This window comes from Xiphophorus couchianus, chromosome 20 (genome assembly GCF_001444195.1).
Source record: "Xiphophorus couchianus chromosome 20, X_couchianus-1.0, whole genome shotgun sequence".
Taxonomy (NCBI): Eukaryota; Metazoa; Chordata; class Actinopteri; order Cyprinodontiformes; family Poeciliidae; genus Xiphophorus; species Xiphophorus couchianus.
This window is the reverse complement of record NC_040247.1, coordinates 12,488,538-12,514,406: the sequence shown is the minus strand read 5'-3', so window position 1 is coordinate 12,514,406 and position 25,869 is coordinate 12,488,538. Positions and strand designations below refer to the sequence as shown.

At 37.6% G+C, this 25,869-nt stretch overlaps 1 protein-coding gene across 1 annotated transcript; it reads right to left on the bottom strand.

Annotated features, from left to right (window-relative positions):
* Positions 1-350: 350 nt before the first annotated feature.
* tas1r3 (taste receptor, type 1, member 3) lies at positions 351-9,124 on the bottom strand. Its single transcript, XM_028001776.1, has 8 exons — positions 8,871-9,124; positions 8,468-8,768; positions 7,162-7,518; positions 5,300-5,716; positions 5,002-5,211; positions 4,790-4,910; positions 2,693-3,063; positions 351-2,256 (listed from the first exon to the last, which is right to left on the bottom strand). Exons 1-8 carry the CDS (start codon positions 9,074-9,076, stop codon positions 1,654-1,656), a joined length of 2,586 nt encoding a protein of 861 aa, XP_027857577.1. The 5' UTR covers positions 9,077-9,124; the 3' UTR covers positions 351-1,653.
* Between the last annotated feature and the right edge of the window lie 16,745 nt (positions 9,125-25,869).

Here is a 25,869-nt window from a genome sequence, read left to right as displayed (position 1 = left end):
AACATTAAATTGCTAACATTGAGTTATATATAAACATGTTAATATATGACAATTTTTAGACACAATTTCATTTTAAATGTGATGAACCTGTGTTAAAGCTGAGAAAAGAAAGCTAAATAACAAAAAATAAATAAAAGCTAAATATCAGAAACCGGTCACTCATTCTTTTATTGTAAAATTTCACACTTGGCACCCCATAAAAACACAAGTTCCATAGCTGGAGTTTGAAACATCTTTTCATGCTTCTGAAAAGCATGAAATAAATAATTCTGAATAAATTACAATTCTGTAATTTATATTCTGAATAAATAAACAATTCTAAATAAATTATTCAGATCACATTGATCAAATGAGATCACTTGTTTTCTGTTTACCATTTATAGCTAAGCTACTAATAGGGTTTTGCGAAATGAACTTGTCCAAAAACTAAAGGCTAACTGGTGAGCTAAAGGCTAACTGGTGAGCAGTTAGCCTTTAGCCTTTATTTCAAAGACTAAACTTCATCCTCAAAGTTTAGAAATAAGGACACATAGGATTTTTGGGGGGAGAAAGTGATGTTTAATTATAATTCAATTATTAGAAAGTCTGCATAAATGTTTTAAATAAATTATTTGAACAGGACAGTTTCTTACAAAATCACCCTGTAGCACTAACATAATGTAACTATTGCACAAAAAACAACAAAATGGAGCATGTGTATAGTTCATACATTATAAACAAAGCACAGAAAGAAAGGAAAATTGAGTTTCTGTTTGGTCAAAATCCCTTTCACCTAATTATGTTACAATGTTGAAATGTGTTGTTATAATCCTTTAACATCTGAAAGAAAAATATGTTAGCAGTTTGTGGGTGGGCCACTTCAAAAACTTCTCAGGTCATCTCTATTTTCATCTTATTTGGCTATTTGTAAGGAAGTGTGGATGAACTCTGTGCAGCCTACAACATCCTGCCACCTCATACTTTGGTTGGTCACCAACTTGATCATCTGCTGTGGGATGGGATACCATTCCTCCAACAACATTTCTTACCAGTCATACAATGTGTTTATGGTCAGCTTGGCACAAACAGTACCACATAAGTCTTTTAATTCAATTAAATTCAAATTCAGAAATACTTTATTGATCCAAAAGGGAAATTAAATGTTGTTGTAACTCATATTAATTCAAATTTTTCAAAGAGTTATCTCTGTTACAGCAAATTTGAAGAAGCCTCTGAGTGAAGACACTTTGTTTTCCCAAACAGTCTAATGAAGAGGATGGTCAGAGTTGTCCATCATTTTCTTAATTTTATGGGGTTGAGGTCAGGACTGCAGACAGGCTATTACATCCTCTCTGTCATGCAATTCTGGAGGTATTCTCTAATAAAAGAGAAACCTTTGTGAAAATTAGCACTAATAATGTTTAACAAAACTCAGTTTATAAGAATGAATAAATACGACCACTGCTGGTGCACTTCTACCATCATTAGGCTTTATGGAAGAGGAGTTTTTCACAAGTGTAACTCACATGCTGAACTCTACAGCTCAACCCACAGGCAACATTTAAGGTGAAATAAGCAGGGTAATAGAGTTCAGTCGGTAGGTAGGTAGATTGGTTGATTGGTTGGGTGGCTGGTTGGATGACTGGATGGTTGGCTGGTTGGTTGGTTAATAGCTTATTTGGCTGGTGGTGGCTGTGGCTCCTCCTGGGCCGGTGTTGGTGGGACGCCTTCTAAGAAAGTACAGAAGTACTGTGGAGTGTTGGAATCAGGATTCTTAAACAGCAAGTAGCATTTTGGAAAGTAATAAGCAACCACCAGCCCTAAGTTACCTGCCAGAGTGAAATAAACATGGACAATAGACTTATTCTTCGACACAGTGAGTATATTTGCTGTCAACCCTGTATAGACTGGAATAAAGATCACCCAAATCACACAATAGATAAGAGTGGAGAAGGTGATATCCCTGGCAAGATTGTATTGATGATGAGGTTTAATTGCCATGAAGGTGGACATGAATGACACAAGGGCCATGGCAGCATTAAAGCCTTGCATGACAGCAAGTTTATCTGGAGACACAGGGCATGGCAAAAAGGTCTTCATGAAATTGATCTCCATATTGAGCTTATACTCCGTAAGAGAGGGTTCTTCTTGAACAAACCAGCCACACAGTCCAGCCTGAATAGAACAGCAGATCAGCACAAACAGACAGCTTCCAGGGCCTCGGAGCGTACGCAGGTGGGGAGCGACCTTCTTTGGGAACTCTGTCACAAGGAATATCTGTTTGAAAAGAAGAGTTTGAATTATAATTGAAAGGTGCCAGGTTCTTACTGTTTGGCTTAATCTGACAAATAGAAACAACTGCAAAGGCAGATAGGAGACATGTATTCCCAAATTAAGCAAACAAAAATATTTTAATTATGTTATTCTCTTACAATATTATTTTAACAAACATCCATAAAATGTCTAGATAGTAGAAATATCATACTTTCAGCACTGCAATCAGCTAATCTCCTGAATGAAAATTATTAATCTATTTATCTTTAAAATAAGTTATTTTCTGAAGATATTGGATAATTATTTGGTTTATTAATTATTTTTAAAACATATAAAATATAGCAATCTAGAGAAGAATGCCAGTATACCACGTTTTTTGCGCTCATGTAGTTTCTAGATATTGCCACTTGGGTGCAGTATTGCACCTGAAAGTACTCACCTGCAGTGAGATAGACAAGATAATGGAGAGAGCTACAGTTTGGAAAATAGTGATGATTGGGAGTTGAAGATGACACACCACATCCCCAGGCTCCCCCAGGAAGAGAAACAAACTCAAACAGCCTCCCATCAAGCTGAGCAGAGCCAGGAATGTCAGGACTCCCCCTGAGGCCTTCACCAGTGGGGTTCCTCGGTGGATCAGGAACACGACGGCCACTGACACCTGACATATAAGCAGCACAAGAACCGCCAGTATAATCTTCAGGGCATCATCTGAGTCCCATCCCAAAATTTCAAAAATTGGGGGTGTGCAGTTAGTACTGCGATCATTGGACCACTGACGGTCAGGACACTTGGTGCACTGGATGTCCTCTAGAGACAGAAAAAGAAACAGAACTTGATCATAGTCTGAATATGGTTGAAGGTAATAGTAACTGTATACAAAAGAAAGAAGTTAATGTTTTCCCTGATGGCGGATTGACCTGTGGGATGCATACTTCTTCAATATGACTTTTCAACCGTCAGTACTACCTGCTGAACCTTTTAAATCTAATCTTAACAACACAGTATCCCACTCAAGTAGTGTTAAAATGTTTTTTTTTTTTTTTTTTTACAACATCTCTGTGTTATGTCCAAATTTTGTCAAAACGCTTGTCAATGTTTTTTGTTATATAGAAATTCTGCTAATTTTATACCAAAGTAACTCACACGACATCTAGTTTGGTTCATCAAGTAACAACAACCCAAACATTGATCCTTCAGTTTAATGATGTGATTTTAGCTACAATAACAGATTTTTGACATTTATAGTTTCTCTCTCTCTCTAAGGAATATGACAAAAAACCCCAACAAAAAACCAAAAATAGAATCCATCCTTCTTTGGTAGTGCAATCTGACATGACTAAGTTTTTCAAAGTTTTCCTCTGATTGGACAACCAGCATCTCATGATGACTGACATCTGCTGAGTTCTGAGACTCCAGTAAACATGGGTTGGAAGTAAAAGGTTTCTATATAATAGTCAGACTAATTACATTAATTAAGGTCACTCATGGGGCCATTGTGACACGTGAGTCATTGACCCTACCCTCCATTCAGCTCAGTGTTTGGGTTGTTGTTGCTTGACGACCCAAACTAGATGCCATGTGAGTTACTTCGGTACACGTCGCAAGGCGGGAATTGATGTGAAACCTTCCTGGAAGACGATCAAGGCCACCTATTTGTGTGATTATTCTGACTGCTATTTGTAAAGTTACGTCCAGAACTGAAGAAGTATCTTTGTTTAGGGGTGAAACATCTTCATGAAACAAGAGAAGTCTAATTGTCTTCTGTCATACACCATTGTTCTTCATTTTAGACGTTCATCTAATTTTTGTATGAAGTTGTCTTTCATCCATAATGCTGCCATGCTCAGCACCCCCATGTAAATATTTGAACTCCTTTTAGATTTTTTTCATAAGCCCGCTTCAAAGCCGCGTCCAAAGCGGGGAACCACAACCCCATTGAACAAACTGAGCCGAAACAACAGAAACAAAGCTAGAAAAAAAAACACAACTATCTACTCTGTCAAGAGAAACAGAGACATCAAGGGTGAAAGAACCCTGGAGCAAAAACGCAAGTTGCTTGGAGAAAGAAGGTAAACAGCTGTCTCTGACCCACTGTCTCTGTTTCCTGCTTGATTTTGTTGGTACTGGTATGAGAAGCTGACAAATCAAAGTTGATTTAGATGCATAAAATTCCTCCTCACTTTTGCTTTCCCATTCAAATTAAGATTTGATATCAGAACTCAGAGTTGCCGACTCAAAGACACTTCTTTAATTCTTGATGTACAACCAATGAATGCTTCGGTTATATTTTGACTTCACACTTTTCACTCAGTCTTAATTGGTGAATTTCCTTTTACTTAATGGAACATTTATTAAATTAATATTATGGTTTAGAGAATAGATCTACCTTGAGATAGATTTTTGATAGATTAATGAAGCTTATTAGCCTACATGCTTAATGTTGGTCAGCGAGACCAAGTCCATATTCAATTTCCCATTACTCAAAATGTACATCTACTCATTTACAGAACAGAAACACGGCCGATCACGCTACCTTTATTTGCCTGGTAAGTGCCAGCCAAGCAGTCAATGCAGTCATAGCAGCAGGAATGAAAGCCTTTGACTCTGCGAACCTGGCCATCGGCACACTGCGCTGAGCAGGTCGACAGAGGAACCTGAAACAGTTATGTTGAGAAGAAAAGTAAAAAAACCCACTTTTTTTCATATAAGTTGACTTAAGTATTTCAAAGAAGTAACTGAATTTACCGTTGAGTTCTCAGTGTGCCATTCAAAGCGAGATATGTTGATTAACAGTTTGTTTTGATAATAATTTCCCACATTTTTGAAAGCAACTTTGTCTGAGGACTTCCAGATCCACTCCAACAAGTTGTACCCGACATTTGGGTTACCATTTTCGTCGAACTTTAAAATTGTGCCACTTATGTTAACAGAAGTATTCCTCAGGACCTCCAACAGCTGCAAAACCAGATGTAATTCAAATGTTAAAAAACATGCTGATTTTTAGCTGTGCTCAGTCGGCTGTAGGGCTTTTAACCAATGTTACCTTCCAGGGATAGATTTTTGAATCTGGCCTCCAATTACAACCACCGGAATCACACTCAAGCAACGTATGCAGTGCCTGCGCTACGGTGTAGATGGCAGAATACACAGCGAAGCCCAGTCTCTTCACTGCAAGGTCATTCACCAAGGTGATGTTGGCTGGTGACAGGTACCAACACTGTGGGCATGGATTGTCAGGATTATGAGACTTTGGTTGCATAGTAGCATTATTTTCTCTTTCCTCACTTATTTTTCTGAGGAATGCTTCTGTGTAGTTGGTCAGTAAATCCAGACTATCCAACTTGTCAACAAACCCAATGATTGTGCCAATGTCTTTGATCTTGGGAATGGAAATGAGTCGATTGTGGATTACCCAGCTTGAGCTGGCGATCCACACACCTGTTAAATTTTCCATGATGACCTGGAATAAATGAGACGAGATGACTTTAATCGATATGGCATGTGCCTTTAAAATGTAATGAGTTTTGTTGCTTTATGGCGGTTTCAGAGTTCCACAGCTGATAAAAATGTGTAATTAATTGATTAAAGGTTGAAATGGAAAATCAATTCTATATGATGAACAAAAAATGTAACAGAAAATTACTACTACACAATTTTTCTTCAACATTTGATATATTTCTTTTATCCAACACCATTAGAGGTTAGTAATACTTCTCTTGTGCAGCATTTCACAAGCCAAATATCTGACCTCAGGTGTTAACATATAAGACATTAGTCTATTTTAAAGACCACAATAGCTGTTTAAATTATTACATTAGTAATTCTTACAAGACATACCTTTAAAACTGTGGATATTTGCAATGTATAAAAGGATTCTTGACATTTTGTCTGATATTAAAACAGAATAAACTTTTTTATCAGATGGAGTTACCAAAATAATTTCCATCTGCTGAATGCCAGAGTAATACCATTTGGCCGATCTCAGTATTTGGCAGAATTGCCTTTCAAAAGATTTGACTCAGCGTAACGTTTTTGGTTCCCTTCTACACGTTTCTCACAGCAGTTGAGCTGCAGCTAAAATTTTGGTCCATTCGTCCTGACAGAACTGGTGTCACTACACTCAGCCTTTCAGCTGTGCTCACAAATTTTGTATGGGACTGAGATCAGGATGTTATATTATCCAGTCAAAACTGGTAATTTTATTGTCCCTAATCTAGTTTGTAACTGATTTAAGGGTCATTATCCATTTGGAAGAATGTTTGTGCCCAAACTTTAATCTTCTTTGCGATGTTTTGATACATTGTTGATGGCTTAACCATTTCATATTTTGCATATAATTTGTGTTAAAAATGAACATTTTGGATCTGGAAATTGTAACTAAGGGTGAAACAGACTTGAGGAAGGCGACCATTCTCTTCCAGAAATCTTAGCTGATTTCTTTTGATTTTCCAATGTTCCCGAATAAAGGAGGCAGTAAATCACGTCAATGCAAGCTTATAAAGTCGTGACATGATCATCTAGACTCTATCAAATGATTTAAAGGTGGAGTAATTTTAGTGTGTGAAATAAAAAATTATCAGAAAACTTCCCATCTAATTACTCAAGTAGCAAATAAAATTATTTTGAGACATAGAAAACCTAAAACAGGAAAAGTTTACTCTGATTTAATGTCAGACAACATAAAAATGGTTATGTCTTCTATACAGTGCATGCAATTATCTGGTTCCAAAGTAATTATTAAAAAGTTAATTGAGTGGATCACTTCCTAATTTTAACACATAATTCAACTTAAATAATTCTTGATGAATTTTTAAATGTATTTTTCTCAGTTTAACTGTAAAATACTGGATTTCTTTATTTATTACATTCTGGCACTCTTTCAGCACTCCATACTTCTTCACTAACCTGTTCAAAAAAGAACGCAGCCGGTTCTGGGAGGGCAAACACGACCACCACTTTGACCTCTGTTGTTTTGATGTTGTTGATGATGGTTTGGACTGCTGGTCCGGGGTCAGTGTACACTGGGATCAGGCCCTGATAGGCCACACATACAGACTTATTCTCTGCTACTTTGGAGAACTGCTGCACACCGCTTTGTCCATACTCCTCCTCACTGCCTATGACAGCGACCCAGGTCCAGTTAAACTCATACATAAGCTGAACCATGGCGTCCACTTGCCATTTGTCGCTGGGCACCGTGCGGAAAAATGATGGGTAGAGAAGATTATCGCTGAATTTGTCACTGGTGGCACCGTAGCTAATCTGGGGCAAAAAGAATCACATTATGAAACAATCTTGAATAAAGAAACAACTTTTAAGTCAACATAGTTTGTGTGACCGTAAAACAAAAGTCATGGTAAAATTTTACACTGTGCACTTAAATGCAATAAAATAAAAATAAATGTTGGCAGGACTTTTCTAAATTTGATCATTTCAGACAAAATAAATTGTCTTTCTTCAAATTTGGCAGATGTTACCTTCCATCGACAATAATTTTGCAACAAGATTGTTTTACACGCAGAAATAAACTTAGCATTCATTCCAACATAACATTTTAATCAAGAATTTCTATCAAATATTGACTTAATAAGAGTTTTCTCTGGTTATTCCAGCCTCAGTCCACAGAGATGCACTTTAGATCATTTGCACCTAAGATTATTACCCTTCAGTTCGAGTTCATGCATGCATGGCTGTGACACATGCATTCACCCCCTTCCAGCCATTTACCTGCTTACTGAAACTCTTACAGGACTAAGTAGAACTGGAAAACTCGTCATTGGAAAGATGAAGCTCTTTTTTTCCACTTTTAGCTGAAAAAGTTGCAAAAGTGGCATTTCTGTTTTGTGTTTATACCTGAAGTTGATCCCTGTGCTCAGCACAGGACACAAACAGTTATAGCACTATCAAACTACACAACTTAATAAAGTTTTAAGGTTGTTTTTTTTTAAATTGTTGATATAAACCAGAATATTTAGATGTGCAAACATCAAAGACTTAATCACCTTCCAAGTATTGCTAGATCTCTGCCACACTTTACAGTTTGGGAGAAAAATCCCATCCTGATTTTGAACTATGATTTATTCTGTCATTTTACTTTTACGATTTAAAGAATTATACAATTGTTTTGTAAAAAAGAACAAATTGATACTTAATGACATACAAATATTACAAATATTTGAAAGTTTAATGTAAGATAAAATTATGTCCAAACCTGAGGCATCAGAAAGAAACCCAGAAGTTTTCCGATGACTGACACCATTTCCGAGGTATGAGGACCAATGACGGCTGATATGCTGGTTTCATAGTCGGTGTAATTACACTCCACAGAAAGAGCGCTGCTTGTTTTGTCAGTGAGGAAGGAGATAGTGGGCTTCACAATGACTGAAGCGTGTGTGCAGGTGTCGTACATTTTATAACCTAATTTGACGCCTGGCAGAAGATCCTGTTTTCCGTTGATCTCATCCACAGCATATTTCATCACCAGAGTGAGACCAAGTCCATATTCATTCAAACTGTGAAAGAAAATCAGAGTCAAGTTAAGTTTAAACATGTGTTTAGGTCTCATTTAACAGAGAAAATCTAAAAAAAGCAATGATTTCTCATAACTACATTACCTTTCACACTTGATGCTGTTCGGCTCACTAATGAGATCAACGCTGTTCGATTGCTGGTTTATTGGAAAAAGTCCTCCAATAGTTACATCTCCAGGCAAGCTGAAGATGTTTGCGGTGATGTTTTGGAACCACTCAGGCGAGCTGACGCTGCAGCACGGCTTGAGCATCCAGCACAGAGCACACAGCAAATACAAGAGGGAAGTCATGATGCAGATAAGCAACAGACTGCAGCGACAGACGGGAAAACAGAGCACATATGTGTCAGCGTGTCAAGAAATGTGGCTGCATGCAAATTCACCAGTAATTCCCCTGAAGCCATTCAACATGGAGTTAAGGGCGTGTCACGCAAACAGAAGAAAAAGAAAAACATATGAATACATTTCAAAACAGAAAATTATTTGAACATCAGATCAGTTCTAAAGTAAAGATAGAAATATATGAAAGGTAAAAGAATAATTTAATGTAAAGTTCTTGTACAACTATTACATCATGCAAGTGCAATAATTTACTATTCATTGTTTTGTTTAAAAACGGATGCACATACAGCAGTATTATAATGTGACTTGACTGCCTGATTTTTAGTCATCTTCAATGAATCAGAGCATTACTGAAAAGTCCCTTTAGTAATTTAGTAACTCAATCCACAAAGTAAAACACATTACATGGATTAATTACAAACAAACCGATGTCTTAAGGTTTTTATTTCTGTGATCTTCTACTTCAAACTAATGAAAACATGACTGTTATGTTTATTGTGTATAATATTGCTAGTGTTATTATTAGTTGAAATACGCCACCTTGTGGTCACTTTAAGTTATTGTTTAAGTTAATAGTAGAAGAAGAATATGGACAGGAAGTGCTTTGCCCAGAATCAAACGGCCGCTCCACACTCCTCCTAGTTCTTTCTTGGTGTTTGTTAAAGCATTGTCTGTGAGTATTACTTGGTAAAAACATTAAGACACTTGTAATGTTACATAATACGATGGTATTGTGTAAGGTTGTATGTTTATAGCCCGTTATTATTGTGCTAATGAGTCCGTTTCCATATGCTAATCTTTGTTGCTAATCGCTAGCTAACATCCTCATTTCATTGAAAGTCAATGTCATGTTGGTCCTTTATTTTATTTGTATCGCTCTGTAAAGCCTAGATTGTAATACATTGCATTTCTGTATGTTACAGTTTCACAAAAAAGGAAGGAGAAGAAAATTACTGAACTATCACTGAAGTAAACTTTATTAACCAGTCATCGCCGTCAGGATTTTCTTCATCTTTCAAGATTGTTTAGCTGTTTGGATAGCTAGTGCGAGTATCTAGTGAGGCCAATAACAATGACACTGAAGATTAGAATAGTACATCAGGCCAAGGGAGAATTTTTCATAAAAAGAAGGTGTGTTTAATGAAAAGTATGTTTAATATCTGCTTAAAAGGCATTATTTTTAAGATACTTTAAATCTGACAGACAAACATCATTGGAATGCATGTTCTAGTTTATTGAATGCGACTGCAGTGAGTTGTGTTTTGCATTTCTTCAGCATTTCCAGTGAATTGGTTTTGAATTCTTGAATATTTTTTTTCCTTTGACATGAACATTGAAACATGAGTGCTACAAAGTGTCACTGGCAACAGTATTTAAGAAATGTTGATATGATGTATTGCACATCAGGTTTTTAAATGTACTAATATTGAGAAAAAAATTAATTTGTGTCACTGGCAGGAGGTAGGGGAAAGCACAAACAGGCAAGAAGTATTGAGACAAAAAGCAAATCTGAAAAGAAATGGAGTGAGGTCAATACAGAGGTGAGGAAACAGATGATTGATAAGAACCAGGGAAGGCTGATTGAGAAAATTATTCAAGGTGAACCCAGTAAACAACAGGGAAACACTGGAATCATGGAGACGCAAGAATTTGAGAAACAGTAACTAACAACAAAACTCAGAAATGTACAAAAATGCAGAATCAACCAAAAACACAAACATAAACTCGCTCCTAAAGGCTGCAACACACAACTTCTGTAGAAACTCCCCTGAAAATCCTAAAGCAATTACACCATGTATACTAAGCCTGCATATATCTGCCTGTCAGTGAAAGATCAAATGAAGGACCAATGTAAATGAGATGAAAGTTTTTTCCCTCCTTACAAACATCTGTTAGCAGGGGTCGGGCTCTGCCAGTTGTTCTTGTGATGCTGTAGCAGATACAGGACACCTTGAAGCGCTTTGAGCTAAGTAGCAAAAGAAACTAAAAAGAAAATAGATATATTTTAAAACCTTTACAATGTCTGGAAAATACAAAATCCAATTTGTATTCCCCAGCTCTAAACACACGGTGAGACGAAGCTTTACTTTCGTTTTTGTTTTAACTTGTTTTTTGCTGGACATATTTTCATGTCAACCTTTTTATTCTCATTTAAATTTTAATTAAATTGGTGGAGATTAGACAATAAAAACCTCAGTCTAAACTGCTAGGCAATTTAAAACCAGTTTTCATATCATGAAGGTAAGACAGAGGAACTCTAACTTTGCATATTCTGTGTCTGTGAGCTGTTGAAGCTCATCTTTCCGGTGAATTTTCTTGTCATTTGCCTGCGGTTCACACATTGGTGTAGTTATCCATAAGGAGATGCTCATGATGCAGATTCCTTTAACCTACTTACCCCAGGTTGTTTTCCCAAGAAAGCCTCATCCGCTGTCAGCTAATATTTACATGTGATGGTTATCATCACCATAATACATTAATCACAAATTGTTCGTGTTGCCACTCATGAAACTCCCCAACGTATCTATTTTCTAATAAATACTTACATGTTAAAAAAACAAGGTTGTTTTGATCTTAAATCACATGTTGACACGTTTAGTATCAAGTTCTGCATTTACCACAGTGTTGTTTTTGCATGTTCTTTTGCATGAGGTGTTCATCCATTGACATTTCCCTCCAAGATATTTGCATAAACCTACAGAGGATATATGAACTTGCAAATAAGTGTTTGATTAAGTTTTAAGCTAGACACAGAGTTCATCAAGTAAAGAAAACTACACAGCTGTTTGATAGTTGACTTTAAATCCTCAAGCGTTGCATAAAGCTGTTTGAACTGCGTTTGTTTAAAATAGTGCAGCACATATTTTTCATACCAGATTAGAAATGGAAGAAACTGTGGAAATACAAGCTTGTGTAATAAAAATGTTTCCCAAATTATTTAAAACACCCATTATTTCTACACTTAGGTTAAATTACGATTATTATCTAGTTCCGAATCTTCATTTGATATAAACTTCACATACCTGCAAATAGTAAAAATATGATTTTTTTCCACTAAATCTTTCTTTGTTGGTTATATTTTAGTGTGTTACGTCCACCAGGCTCATTTGGTGGGGTAACATTAAAGGAGACCACACAAGGATTTTCTGATTAAATGAAAATTGAATTTATGAAATTATACTAAAGAACTAAAGCCTGAAAAGGGAATTACCTGAAATGAGAAACCAAAATAAATTAATGCAAAACCCATAACCAACCAGAAATAAGCAAATGCAAAACAAACCTAACACAACTCAACCATAAGATACAAACCAAACCAAATGGGGTTCTGAGGAGAGAGAGGGGAAAAGCCTCCTGTCTGTTGCAGCATGGCAGCTTTTAAAGCAGCAGAGCACCAATCAGGGAAAAACATAACACCTGCAGAAGGCCTGTCTCCAGAACCCTACAAGGAAAAAGGGCAGAGACCCACTGCAGCCGTAACAAGTGAGTTCATTTGATTTGAAGCCTTAAATTACCCGAAGCTGCAACATAAACTCACTAGTATGCAGACTAATATTGCTTACTAATAAATGAAATAATGATGACATGAGCTATAACCCACTGTAGAAAGGGAGAACCCACCAATTTAATTTAATAATTTATACTCTTTTAAAAAAATAACTATTCAAAAACATTTATTGATTTAACAAACAAGGATCACAGCTGTGCAAAATGAATGAAGCATTATTATCCATATTTATAAAGAATGTCAGACCCAAGAAATATATAAATGGACTTCTCTGGTCGTAAAACATCAATCTAACAATATAATTTTGGCAGAATCTTCAAAAATATCTACTTGATTGGCAATAATAATTGTGTCCGATGACACTCTAAGAACTTAGTTGTGATCTAAAAGGCAAAACCTAAATAAAGCATGAAAATCAGGAAGTGGGAATGTTGTGTAGAACCTTTCATATGCAACGCTTCCTGAGGAAGAAAATTAAAGACAAAGGCAAAACGGAAACACATTAAGCGCATTAAAGTCTAAGAAAGAGGTGGGTTGTTGTCGGTGCTGATCCTTTGTACCTTCACTTTCATGCCAAATCGTAAACAGGATCAGCTCAGGGAGTGGTCTCCTCTTTGCTTCACATGACTGAAAGAATTCCTCTGAATCACAAAGTGAATGCTCAGTACTCATTTGATTTGGAAATTGTGGAAAAAACCCACAATGCAAAGTAATTATTGAGAGATCTTCCTCAACACCGTGATAATTGTTAAATAGAAACAACTGGAGATTGGTCATGAGAACAACAGAAGAGAAAAGTTTCAGCTCTGCATCTCAACTGCAAACTTTTTAGATGCACTCCTGCAGGCTCCATTCATAACTTTTCTCTGCTGCCATGACAGTTTTTTTATGTAATCTTGTAAACTGGCCTGATTTGAAGGCATGTCAGTTACAGGAAGGGTTTGTTCTTGAATATAAAGGGAGGTATTCTATTGCCTATCTAGTTAGTCATCTTGACGTAAGACGAGTGGTGATGAAATCTAGTGTTTTTCTTCTAGTGCCGCCTCTCCGTTTTTCCTACCTACACCTCATTCTTGCGCCTTGAGCTGATGTTTGAAGTTTGATGGTTGGGATCTCTTTATTTGCTGAAACTTTGAAAAAAAAAGCTCACATGCTCCTGCCTTGATCTGGTGTGTGCGATTAGTGTGGGCACAGAACCTCTGTTGTTGTGCGCAGATGGTGGATTTAGATTAAAATCTTGTTTATGCTTGAACTGCTTTGCCTCTGAAGCATGGCCTCACCTTGTACCTTTTTGTGTTGTACAGTCACGGTAAACTCTCATTGATGATGTGTGTCACCATCACATGAACGTACTTTGCTGTTTTGTTTCACAATAGTTTCACAGATTTTCCCTTTGTTGCTACAACGTTAATTTAATGCAGTATTTCTACAACTTAAACTTTTCCACATTTTGTGTGCTTGAACCACATGCTCAAGGTTGTTTTATTGACATTTTGCACCACATATCAGCACAATAAAGCACATAATTGTAAATTGGAAAGAATTATTATGCATGTCTACAAATAAAAACCCCTGAGTAATATCCAGTTCAATCAAATGCCTTTGGAATCTACCTTATTAGAAAGGATACAACACTCCTTTTATCCCATTTTAGTGGTTTGTTAGTCGGTTTCATTGAACAAAAAGCATTGACATTGATCAAGTAACACAGCAGACAGATCGGGGATAAAACTGTGGAGAAATTTAAACCAGCATCAGATTATTAAGCTCTATAGCAAGGTTTGAACAACTCGCAGAGCTCTGTTCAGTCCATCAACTCAAAATGCAGAGCACAAATTAAAACGAACAAAGACTTGAATAAAGACCCAGAACATTAGTAAGAACATTAATCAGAGAAACAGCCAAGAGCTCCATGGTAACTCTGGAGGAGCTGCAGAGATTCAATGTTTCTGAATGGAGAACTTGACTGTACTGCTGCTTGTAAATAAGTCTGGCGTTAATGGAAGAGAGTCAGTTTCTTGTTGAAAGAAATGGCTACAGAAATTCAGTTTGAAAAGCTGCTATGGTCAGATGAGACCAAAGTTAACTTTTTGACCGATATGCAAAAAATCAAGGCAAAAATGAACATCCACATAAAATTACATAACATTTACATAAAATCTGAATAAAACATATTCAAGTTGTAAATTGAAAAAAGGCAGTTCAAGGGGTATGGATACTTTTGCAAGGTGCTGTACATACAGGCAAAAAAACCTATCACTGAAGTTTAGCTGGAATAAATTTGTACTGATCATCTGTAGAAGAGAAATAAAACTGTTTGCAATAACTCATAAAATTAGAATTCGGCGGAGTTTAAGACTCCGCCGATCTTTCTGAGATCGGCGGAGTAAATCTTTCTGAGATTTAATTTTAATTTTTGCAGTGTTTTTGCAGCGTATAGTCCATTAAAACTGTAACTACAGACAATTACCCTGTTTGACCACTAGATGCCAGATGTGTGCACTTTATCAGCTTGAGTCACAGCATCAAAACTCATTGCATTGTTAGCAGAGCTGCTCTAATCTGTCTCTTTACTTGCACATGCAGATTAATAATGTAGGCCTGAGGGGAGTAAATGATAAGCAGCATGTTGTTGAAGATGGCGTGGTCTGGGAGCTTTTCCTCTGCAGCTGTGTGGGCAGAAGGTACATTGGGTACAGTTCTTGGGAGTCACTCTGCATGAAAACTGATATTATTGTGTCATTCAACTGTCAAAAACAATGAAGAACTGCATGTTTTGTCCTGTTAGCCTGGCGTCCTGCTTCCTGTGTTTTCCTGTAGCTTTCCAGGGGTAAAGCCACATCACCTGCAAAGGAAGGAACACTGTTGCACAACATGAATCATGACGAAAAAGCTCGGGCATGGTTCACATCGAGGGAACGATCAAAACGACTATCCCTATGTGCTAAATGGACAGTTGTGTACATTTGCATGCTCTTATACCTTTGTGCCCATTTTAATTTACTGGTCTCTAAGTTTGCTTCACAGCAAGAGCAACATTTCCTTACTGAGACAGACCCAGGAAGACCACCCACTCTCCCTCGTATCCTTCCTCACCCAGCCCCCCAACACACACCCCTCGCTGACTGGAGAGTCACTTGAATCTTCATAGATGGCCCAAGGAACACTGGGCCCGTTGTTGACATGCTGGCCTCATACCCCACAGGGGCTGATAAATTATTAGCCAGCCTCTCAGTGCAGAGTGAGGACATCCAGGCAGCCAGCAAGTTTCTTCAGCCTGCCAAGCAGCAAAATACTAAATGAAGCTACTGGAGCATCTGCTCTGATCGGCTCTGCGATGCTGTGGAGGGAATATCGGAGTGCTGAGATTCCATGTAGGAATTGTGACACGGTTAGGATTGAGGCAGTTTTTGTTTACAAACTTCAGCTGTGTCACTGCAGTCTGGAGAGATCATTCTTACCTCACCTTGAAGAGTTAAATAAAGCATTCATCCTCACCCCATTTCAGCAGAAAAACTTGTTCTTGTTTGTGTCTGACGTGTGCGCCTTTGTGCATCCGCAGCTTTAAAGTGTGTCGCAACCCCTGCTTGTCCATACATCCACATGTGCAGGGATATATTGAATGTAGCATAGCTCGTTTATATCATTTTACATGCAGTTAATTAACCACACATATTTGCTTTTTTCCCCCTCACCATTATAAGACCATTATGTATATGTTTATGCCTAGTTGGAGCAATTCCCCATCAATATTACTTAGTTACTAAAACTGAACCCAAATCATGTACAAATTAACCCGATTCTTAGAAACAGTGTTTGCTCTCTCTATTAAATGGCCCTCAGGTGAGGGCAGAATGGGCTTTGGTGCATGGCTTGACTGACTCAGAACAGTCTGTAAGGATGAAGCAGTGAAACCTTTATGAGCCTGATGAATAATCTGGATAAACAGGAGAAAAGCTGAATGCACTGTCTTGGACAATTATATTCTGTTATGAGAGAAAAGTAACTTGCAGATGGAAGAACTGCAGAGAAATATAATCCAAGAGGAGCTAGTCAAAGAATGACCAAAGGCCTTGAACTCTGACATCACCTCAGTGATTGATTCAGTTATTTATCACTTTGTGCAAATGAACAGTGTTGTCCCTGCTGTGCAAATGCTGGTGACATTTAAGGACAAATGAACTCAGGGCAAGTTTGTGTGACCTTGTGTTGTACAACCCCTAGCAGATCTGCACACGACAGCAGTTCAAAATGAAGGAACAGCGACTACTGACTTGAAACAAAGCATTAAGCTTCAGAGTCATTAGAAACCGGCACATAATGTATCACACTAACTGTTGTTCCTTCCTGTTTCCTAGCACGATCACATGACACAGTGTGGTGTGCATTACATCTAATGATATTTGTTAAAGATGGAAACCTTTCACAGACACAAGAATAACTCCATGTAAGGAGTGAAAGTATTGCCAAAACCCAACCAGTAAGAGACAAAGATTTCATGGCTAATTTTATTAACAAAAGGATGCCAAAAAAAGGGTTTGACAAAAAATGTTAAATGATGGAATAATAAACAAAGTTGTGATGGATATTTAAGTTTGATTCGCAAGAAGCTGCCATGTAATAAATTGACAGCTGAACATATAAGTGGCAACACCAAGAGTTTATGGATGTTTCATCCTACAGTATGTTACCAAATGTGCTGGAACACCATTTTAAGTGATTTAAGTATGGGTTCCAGTCCCTTACATGGCCAGACAACGTCTACACAGTTTTATGAAAATTAAGAAGAATATAAAGATGTCACTTTTCCATAAGTCCTTTTTCTTGGTGACTAAAATGTATAATGACAAGGTAAGAGCAACTGGTAAGAAAACAAACTCTGCCACAAAGTGGTAGACCACAAACATATCAGTATGCAGAAGTTGCCAAGTTTCTGCAGTCAGTAGCTGCAAACCTCAAAGCTTCACATGGACTTCAGATCAGATCAAGAATGGTAAATAAAGAGCTTCATAGCAATGGCTAGAAGCTGCATCCAAGCATCACAACGTACAATTCAAAGTGTTGGATGTAGTGGCATTAATCACACTGCCATTACAATCTCTGGAGAGAAAAATCCCAGTTCTCCGTCTGGTTATCTGGTTATCTGTCTAGGTTTGACACTGGTGCCAAGGTTTGGTGGGGGCTGTGTTATGGTGTGGGCTAGCTATTGAAATACTGAAAATGGCTCTTCATGCTGCTGCATACCTATACATTTTGGATAATTTCATGATCCCAGTCACGTGGGGAGACAATCTGGGGATGACTTCTTCCAGCTCCAACATTAACCTCGGATGGTTGGGTTTGGTGTGGAAGAACTTGACTGATTATCACAGAACCCTGATCTCAACTCTTTAGGAGAAACTAGATCAGGGACTTCAGTCTGACCTCACAAATGCTGTCCTGGGAGAATAAACAAATGTTCCTTTAAAACACACGTAGCCAAAGAACTGAGGCTGTTATGCCAACTCCAGATTGAAGCCATTATATCATCATAACAGTTAACGTAGTTGTAAAGGGAAGCATAAAGTCAAATATTTCTTGCAGTAATAGCCATGAGGTTGCGCTGTGAAATCCCGACTGCTGCATGTGGTGGCAGTATGGCACAGCACCTGAGTCTTATGACCCCACACATTGCTGTTTGGAGAATACAAACGGCATTAAACCACTCAAAGAAGGGCAAAGTGACAAGGCAATCAACTTTTACAGTATGTTTTTATCTAATTATAATGTGATTTTTGTATTTTATTGCATCTTATTTGCAAGTGAACCAAGATTAGGCCTCCAACAATCTATTTAAAGTCTAATTTATTTCTGGTGCTTACTTTGAGGTAATTCATTGAAGTTTCACTACCAACAGTGAGATCCTGAAAATAGCTTTAGCAACCATTGGTTTTCAGGATGCTTATTTCAGTGTCTAAATAAATATGTTGCGTAGACTGGCAGTGTTGTGTATTGCATCACCCACTAAGTAAATGATTGATTTTAATTTTTAAAGGCTCTCAAATGCAAATGAAATGTATTTTGATACCAAATATTTGGCTGTTAAGTTGACCTGCTTCTTACATCAATTATCAACATTTTGGTTTTGTAAAAATCTTTTTCATGTTGTTAAATTAATAGTTTAAATATCAAATTGTGCTCAGGTTTTGTTAAGCTTTTTTCCGTGGTGAATCTGATCTTGAATGAAAAACAAAACAATATTTATTCTAACTTCATGTTGGACTGTGCGTGCAGCTAGGCGTGTGTCTTCTAGAACGTGTACATGCCCTTAGTGGTGTCATGTTACATCCCGAAGCTAACCTCTCATCTGTCACTCTTCATCATGTGACTCATCAGACAAGTTATCTATAATCTATGACTTGATTTACCTTATTGCTGTGGGCTAAACCTGCAGCAGCAAGCAAAGTGAAACATTTCCTACACAGCCAATAAACGCTATGAGCAACAGATTTGCATGAACGTGAAAAAGTGGGTCAGAAGTAATCACATTTATCCTATTTACCTGAAGTTGTGCATGGATTTGTAAATTCTGTTTTTCAGTTTTGTTAAAAGGTTTTTCAAATAATAAGTTACAGATCTTTTAGCCTTCATTTCACAGAACATCAACCCTGTTAACATAAAAAAGATCAAGACCTCTTGCACAATGACGTGGCTAAATTTATCTTCTCAGCGCTCCATAAAGTTCTACTGAGTTCTGCTAATAAACCATCATTTGATTCAGGTGCGTTCAATAAGGAAGTTTGAGAATGACCTTGGACACCACGGTCAAAATCAATATGTATTGATTATTTATTGAGGCAAAGATTCACATCATGGTGAACGCTTTGAGTTGCTCACTTTGCAGGAGAGTTGCACCGATTTTATAATTTATTCAGCCAATAATTACTTCACCACATCCATAGACTGCAAATAGATAACTGGACTTTCATCTCATGATGGTCAGATGATGAGAAAGTTTGCAGGGATGAAACAACCAAATATCCCACAAGTATTATCTAAAGGCTGAAAATAGTGCAGTAGATGAATTTATTTTATACCCTTAAACCAAATACACTCAACTATAACAATCAGGCTGCATCATACGCAGCACTCATCCTCCATGGAGGTGACGGGGTTCGATGCTTCATGAAATGCTCTTCATTTCTTTACATTCAGACTCAGCTGACATGCTTTTAGATAAACTAAAATACATGTCTAGATAAAAAAGCAGCTTTGCTTCATGTTTCTGTTTTTGCCATTTAAATGCGTTTAGGTATTTGTAACTGTTGATAAATTTGTATCTGTTTCTTTGCAACTCGCTCTGCTTATTCATGAATTTGGCTCAAGCTTTACCTGCTGTATTTTTAGCTTTCTGTGGCTGAATTTTCAGAACATCTGCTTTTCAAAAGCAGATGTTCTCCTGTCAGAACCCCCTCTTTTTACATCAGTTTAAAACATTATGGAGACTTAAAACCATTGCGTTTAAATATCTTAGATACATGACAAATAGTAGGATTGACTCCTGAACAGATGTCAGCGCAAGCTAAAATTGAAGAGAAAATAACAATAAAAAACAACATTGTTTCTTACATATTCTGCACAGCCTCAGAGGTTTAATATGCACATGTTCAGCCAAGAGTCTGCTATTTTCTCCAAAAATAAAAGTGCTCCTTCTATTAGATCAGCGGCCAGAGCGTTGACAGCTTACGACTACTTTCAGGAGATGCTCCAGACCAGAAGCCAAAACCTCTCTCAACAATAACACTGTTTTCTGAGCTCTCTTAAAGGTACAGCCTCCCTTTGGTCCAAGCCTCATTTTGAAGTGAGGTAGCCTTTTAGTGAGCAGCTGGGAAAACATCCCATGAGTGGGCGGCAGAATCAGAACAGTAAGAAATTGTTGTCACTGCATTTGGAGCAGCTTGGAATTTTACCCGGCCAAACTTATGTAACAGACGCATCCAACATGGGACAGAGGATACGGGTCGCATAGATAAAAGAAAAAGCTGCAGAGAGAAGGAACAGCTGATAGAAAATCTGAAGAGCAACTGGAGGCTCCAGCATTTGAGTGGAGGGGAGACAGACTGATCATGAGGAGATAAACGGAGGGGAGTGAAAGCTCGAGATGTCTGGTGCTTCAAGTACGGTCCTGACTCTGCTTGTTGGAAGGCCTCTAATTTAGTCTGCCGCGTCTCAAGTTGAACCCTGTCACCCAGCACTTACACCCAAGGCATGAGTCACGAACCGAGTCTGTCAGTCAGCAGATGAGTTAATGTGGTTTTATTAAAAAGAGGTGTGTCTCTTCTCTCTGACTCAGTAATTGCTTCCTTCTGAAGACAGACAGAGATCAGCATCTGCTGTGAAGAACAGAGAAGGGGGCGACGCTGTGGGAGACGGGGGGAAGCAAGCAGCCTGTTTTTAGAAACATATCAGCTGCCTGGGTCTGACCCGCTGGGTGTTTGTCCCTCCTCTGTACAGGTTAGGAGCTGCCCCACGCCAGCAGTCATTTCAGGAAACCTGACTGCTTCCTGTCGTAGTCCTTTCAACACCCGTATCGCATGATGAGACAGAGTTTAAAGTGTTTTTCTATAGGTGGGTGAGCGTGTGCTTTTGTTGCTGCTTCTAGATAAATCCTGTCGACATCGGAAAAATGAAATGAAAATGTGAGTGCTGGGAAGCAGAACCTTTAAGATTTCACATTTTGTCACATGACAATCACAAACACCAGATTGAGGTTTAATGTGAGAGATCAACACAACATGATGCATGGTTTCAAAACGTTTTAAAAAAAGGTTTGACATGCTTTCCTACTTACTCTAATTCCTTAGGGCAGAAGAATCAAACTCATTTTCATTGTGGGCTACATCAAAAATCTGAATGTTCTTAAAGGGCCGGTCGTGCCACAATGTATTGATGAAACTCATTAAACTGTTGAAGCATCGATGATCAGCTGTTTGTTTCTGCATTCAATAAGTGTTTCTTAAAGTGAAATAATATAGACATTTTTTTCATACTGATCAGTTCATCCAGGATTTTGATTGTTTTTGTGGTTTTTGCAATCAGAATCACAGATTCTGGAGCTAATTTAGGAATATTTGTAAGAAATTTTTACATTATTTGTGTTGACGTATGATGTTTTTATAACTTGTCCTGTCGGTCACGGAATATAACTTGACATTAAGTAAGGCTGAGGCTGCAGTTAATTAAACTTAATGTTTTTGGTCAATTTTGGGAAAAACGTGCTGCAAAAATAGGAAAATGTGGTCACATGTTGATTTTGTGAGAACTTTGTGTGAATTTTGAGAATTTGTAAACAATTGGAGGGACTTATTGATGTAATTTGGAGTCTAAAGGGCCACATAAAAAGCTATGGCGGGCCAGATTTGGCTTGAGTTTGACACATGTGCTTTATAGAAATCTGATGCCCTGAAATAAAATCCATTGTAACCTGTTGCCTTAAGAGGTCACCTAACCAGAGCAAATATTGTAGATTGTAGATCCAGCTGTTCTGCGAAGATCTTATGGGTTTATTAGACAACAAACGCCACCATGAAGACAAAGGAGAACAGAGAGGTCAGGCAGAAAGTTGTGGAGATTTTAAAAGCAGGGTGAGGCTACAAAACAATATCCAAAGCTTTTATTGTTCAGTCCATCATCTAAAAGTGCAGAGTATGGCACAGCTACAGAAGGTGGTCAGGGTTCGATAACGACACAAAAAATGTTGTCCTTCATTCAAAAAAACAAAAAAACATGTGGCTAAAAACTAATGTCACCCTGAAATCAGCATCCCGACAGGTAAACATGATAATGGTGGCATCTGATACCAAGTAAAAACATGGGCAGTATTTCACTTCAGTAGTTTGATATATCATCATGTTCCTTAGGATTCCTTTGAATTATTTTGTTAAAATCTCAGTTTGGACAAAGTTTATAGTTGTCTGATAAAATACTTTAAAAACATATGGACATATTGAACAGAAAAAATAGAATAACAAAACAAATCTCTGCATTTTTCCTTAATAAAGTTGGGAAAAATATAACTTGAGAGCAAATCAAAACAAAATCTTGAGGTAGAGTTTAGATATTGTATACTGTCTGGTTAGAATGAAGAAAACAACTATTATTTGTCTTAAAACTGGTCTTACATTTAATAAAAATTCAGTTTTTCTACCTTTAGTTCATCATATTTGCAAACAACACAAAATTGATAAGACAGGGATGAGGCCTGGAATTGATTGCTTTAGTTTGAAAGTTGGGGTGGAGTCTTGTGTCACGCCAAAAAACACAACTTATCTGGGTGCATTTGAGGATTCACCACAAGCTCGAGCTTCAGCTTGTTTCATCTGCAGTGGAAGAGACAGAAGATCAAAATGAATGTGTAGGTTTGCTGTATTTGCTCTGATTTCCTTTCACACTCCCAAAAGGTGCCATTACAGTAAGTGGTCTCATTAAATTACCAGGATACAGAGGGTGAATACGAGATGTGATGTTAAAAATGTAACAATGTTAAATTCAAGGTATTTTCGTTCAGGGTGCTTCAGTTCAAAATAGTTCAAGTTAGGTTAACTGGTTGCTGTGCGCCGGCCGTGGCAGACAGCTTGTTCGTGGTGTTCTGTGCTGACCCTGTGATTATCTGCCAACCTGGCATGATGTTGTGTAACACATCACTCATCAAAAGGCTCCACCTCTCCTGCAGCCTTCAGCACGGGTTAAACAGGTAGAGAAACTGGATGAGTGATAGGCAGAGAAATTAAAAATACTTTAAATATGAATCAAACTGTGACACATCGCATCTCTTCAATGGGGGCCTTCAACACGAGGCTCCCAGGACAGCAACACCTGACCTCCATCTTGTCTTTTCGCCTTTTGATTTTGCCCTTGTGAGAGTCTTGCCTTCAGTTCAGAGTTTTATTTTTTATTGATTTTGTTAAATTAAAAACGCACATTTAACAGTCTATTTTAACTCAGACAAACAATGCTAATATTTCACTGAGGAACTGCATTCTGATTTAAATATTCCCAAAAGGTAGAGGTTTTTGTTATAAACTGCTCCTTTAATTTCTGTTTACATTTTTAAGGATCTTTATGTAACATTTGTGACATTTTAAATCTTTACAAAATAAAACAATCCACTGATTAAGGTAAAAACCTTCAATCTCAGAAGAAATATATAAATAAGTAATTATTTATCTTTATCCTTTCATTCACTATACAGATCCTGTCAGGTGTTGCTATATATACAATTCATATAGTGATTTAAATATACAAGTACAAAACGGCCAAAAACAAAAACCACCAAACAAACAAAAAAACACGCTTTTATGTCCTAAATATAGACAAAGTTAGTTCTAATAAATGCAGATACGGTTATTTAAACCATTTCAATTTGGTTATAAATTTAGGCTTCTTCTCTTGCTGGAAGCTGAAAGTCCACCTCAGTCCCAAGGCTTAACATCTTTTCCTATGTTGAAGAAAATCATCCCGACAGCATGATGCTGCCACCACCCAGGGTTGCCATGGGGATGGTATGTTCAGAATGACGTGCAATGTTGATTTTTCCACACACAGCTCTGCTTGTAGGCAAAAGAGTTCAGTTTTAGTTTCTTCTGATGTAGCACCTACACGCCTTCGAATCGCTGAAATCTGCAAATGCTTCACAGCCCCTTGATTTTTGACGGGCTCTCAATTTTATTTTTGTAGTATGAACACCAAATATACCTTAATATGCATTAATATGCACTTTGGATACAGTGTTAGCAATACTGCAGAGGCTAATGTCCACAGTTTTCCTCATCTGCACTGTTTAGGGTGCAGCCAATCAGTGCCAAGAAAAATAAATATCTCTACTAGATTGACCAGACAATAGTGTTGACTCAAATTGTGTCTGTCTATTTCAGTTTCCCAAGTTGCATTTTCCTTCTAATATTTTAGATAATTTTTCTGTGAACAATTTGGAGTTACATTTCACATAAAATGATGTGAATAAGTGAATCTGTGAATGCTGAACCACAAATCCACTGTACATGACATTAAGTCGCAATAAAATGCTTTGAGGTTTGTGGCTGCAGCACGACAAAATAATAAAAAAAAAAATCTAAAGATAGTACCAGTCCAACATATTGCTCTCACACAATACAAATAATAATCAAAAATGAGTTCATGCAAAGGGCATTCATAAATGTTTTTAGAGGGGCATTCAGGTGAAAGTCTGTGATATTAGGCCTGGCACTGTTGAGGAAAATGTTGTATCATGCTTACTTCTACTCTTCTTTGACAAAAGATGCTTGAAAAGCAGCAAAGGTTTCTTAATGTTCTGCATTCAAAGAGGGCAAATTGTATTGTATTTTATTTGGATAGATGAGTCAGTTTGTACTCTTGAGACGCTGGGTTTGCGTCACTCTGGTGACCTTACAGGAAAGTCTGCATTGTATTACTCCACGCAAGTGACAATACCAGTCATCGCCATTATCATGCATTTGCAACAGCTGTACCGATGACACGCTTGTGCTCAGATTCAAAGGTGGGCTCTGGGTGGAGTCTGGTCAAACTGGGGAAATATCAGGTATAATTTCAGGAAAAATGTTAATCTCTTCTGTGGTTGCATATCTTATCTAAAGACCCAGATTTAGCTCCTTGTGTCTAAGTTATGGACCTTAATTTAACTTTTATCAGTGACTCTTATCCATAATTTATAGTAAGTGCAAACTCTACCTGTGCTGGCAGCTAGTTTAGTCAGATTTGGTCTAAATCTGTATGTATGTGAACGCCAGGAAACCAGCAGCAGACCCTCTGACTCGCCGAGGTGTGATGACTGACACCCTGTGTGACTGACAGGAAGGCTTGCGTGTAACGATGTCTCACAACTATAAACAGAGCAAACCTGGTAGAAGGGGGTGGTGGTGTTCTTTAGGCTGCTCTTCAATTGCAAAACACCTGCATCTGACTCACACTGAGGTAATTACACACCTTTACTGCTCAGCAGCCCTGCACTGCTGGTTGGATGCTGAAAGACGACAAAAAAGAAGTGGGAGATTGACAGCAACTTATGTTATTTATTTACTTTCACCACAGATTTATCTATATATGTTCATGTAATTGCTTTATTTATTATACAAATAAGTGTTTCCTCTGCCATATGAAGGATATAAAAACTAACTACTCAAGTTATATCTGTACTGGTGTTACAGATCACAGCTATAAGGAAGATTAGAGCTGCCAC

Excerpts from the sequence above, each read along its gene's own strand:
- tas1r3 (XM_028001776.1), bottom strand. The coding sequence starts at position 9,076 with ATGACTTCCCTCTTGTATTTGCTGTGTGCTCTGTGCTGGATGCTCAAG. Across the intron at positions 8,769-8,870 it reads AACAGCATCAAGTGTGAAAG|TTTGAATGAATATGGACTTG; the intron begins GTAATGTAGTTA and ends TTTCTTTCACAG. Across the intron at positions 2,257-2,692 it reads TCTTGTCTATCTCACTGCAG|ATATTCCTTGTGACAGAGTT; the intron begins GTGAGTACTTTC and ends CTTTTCAAACAG.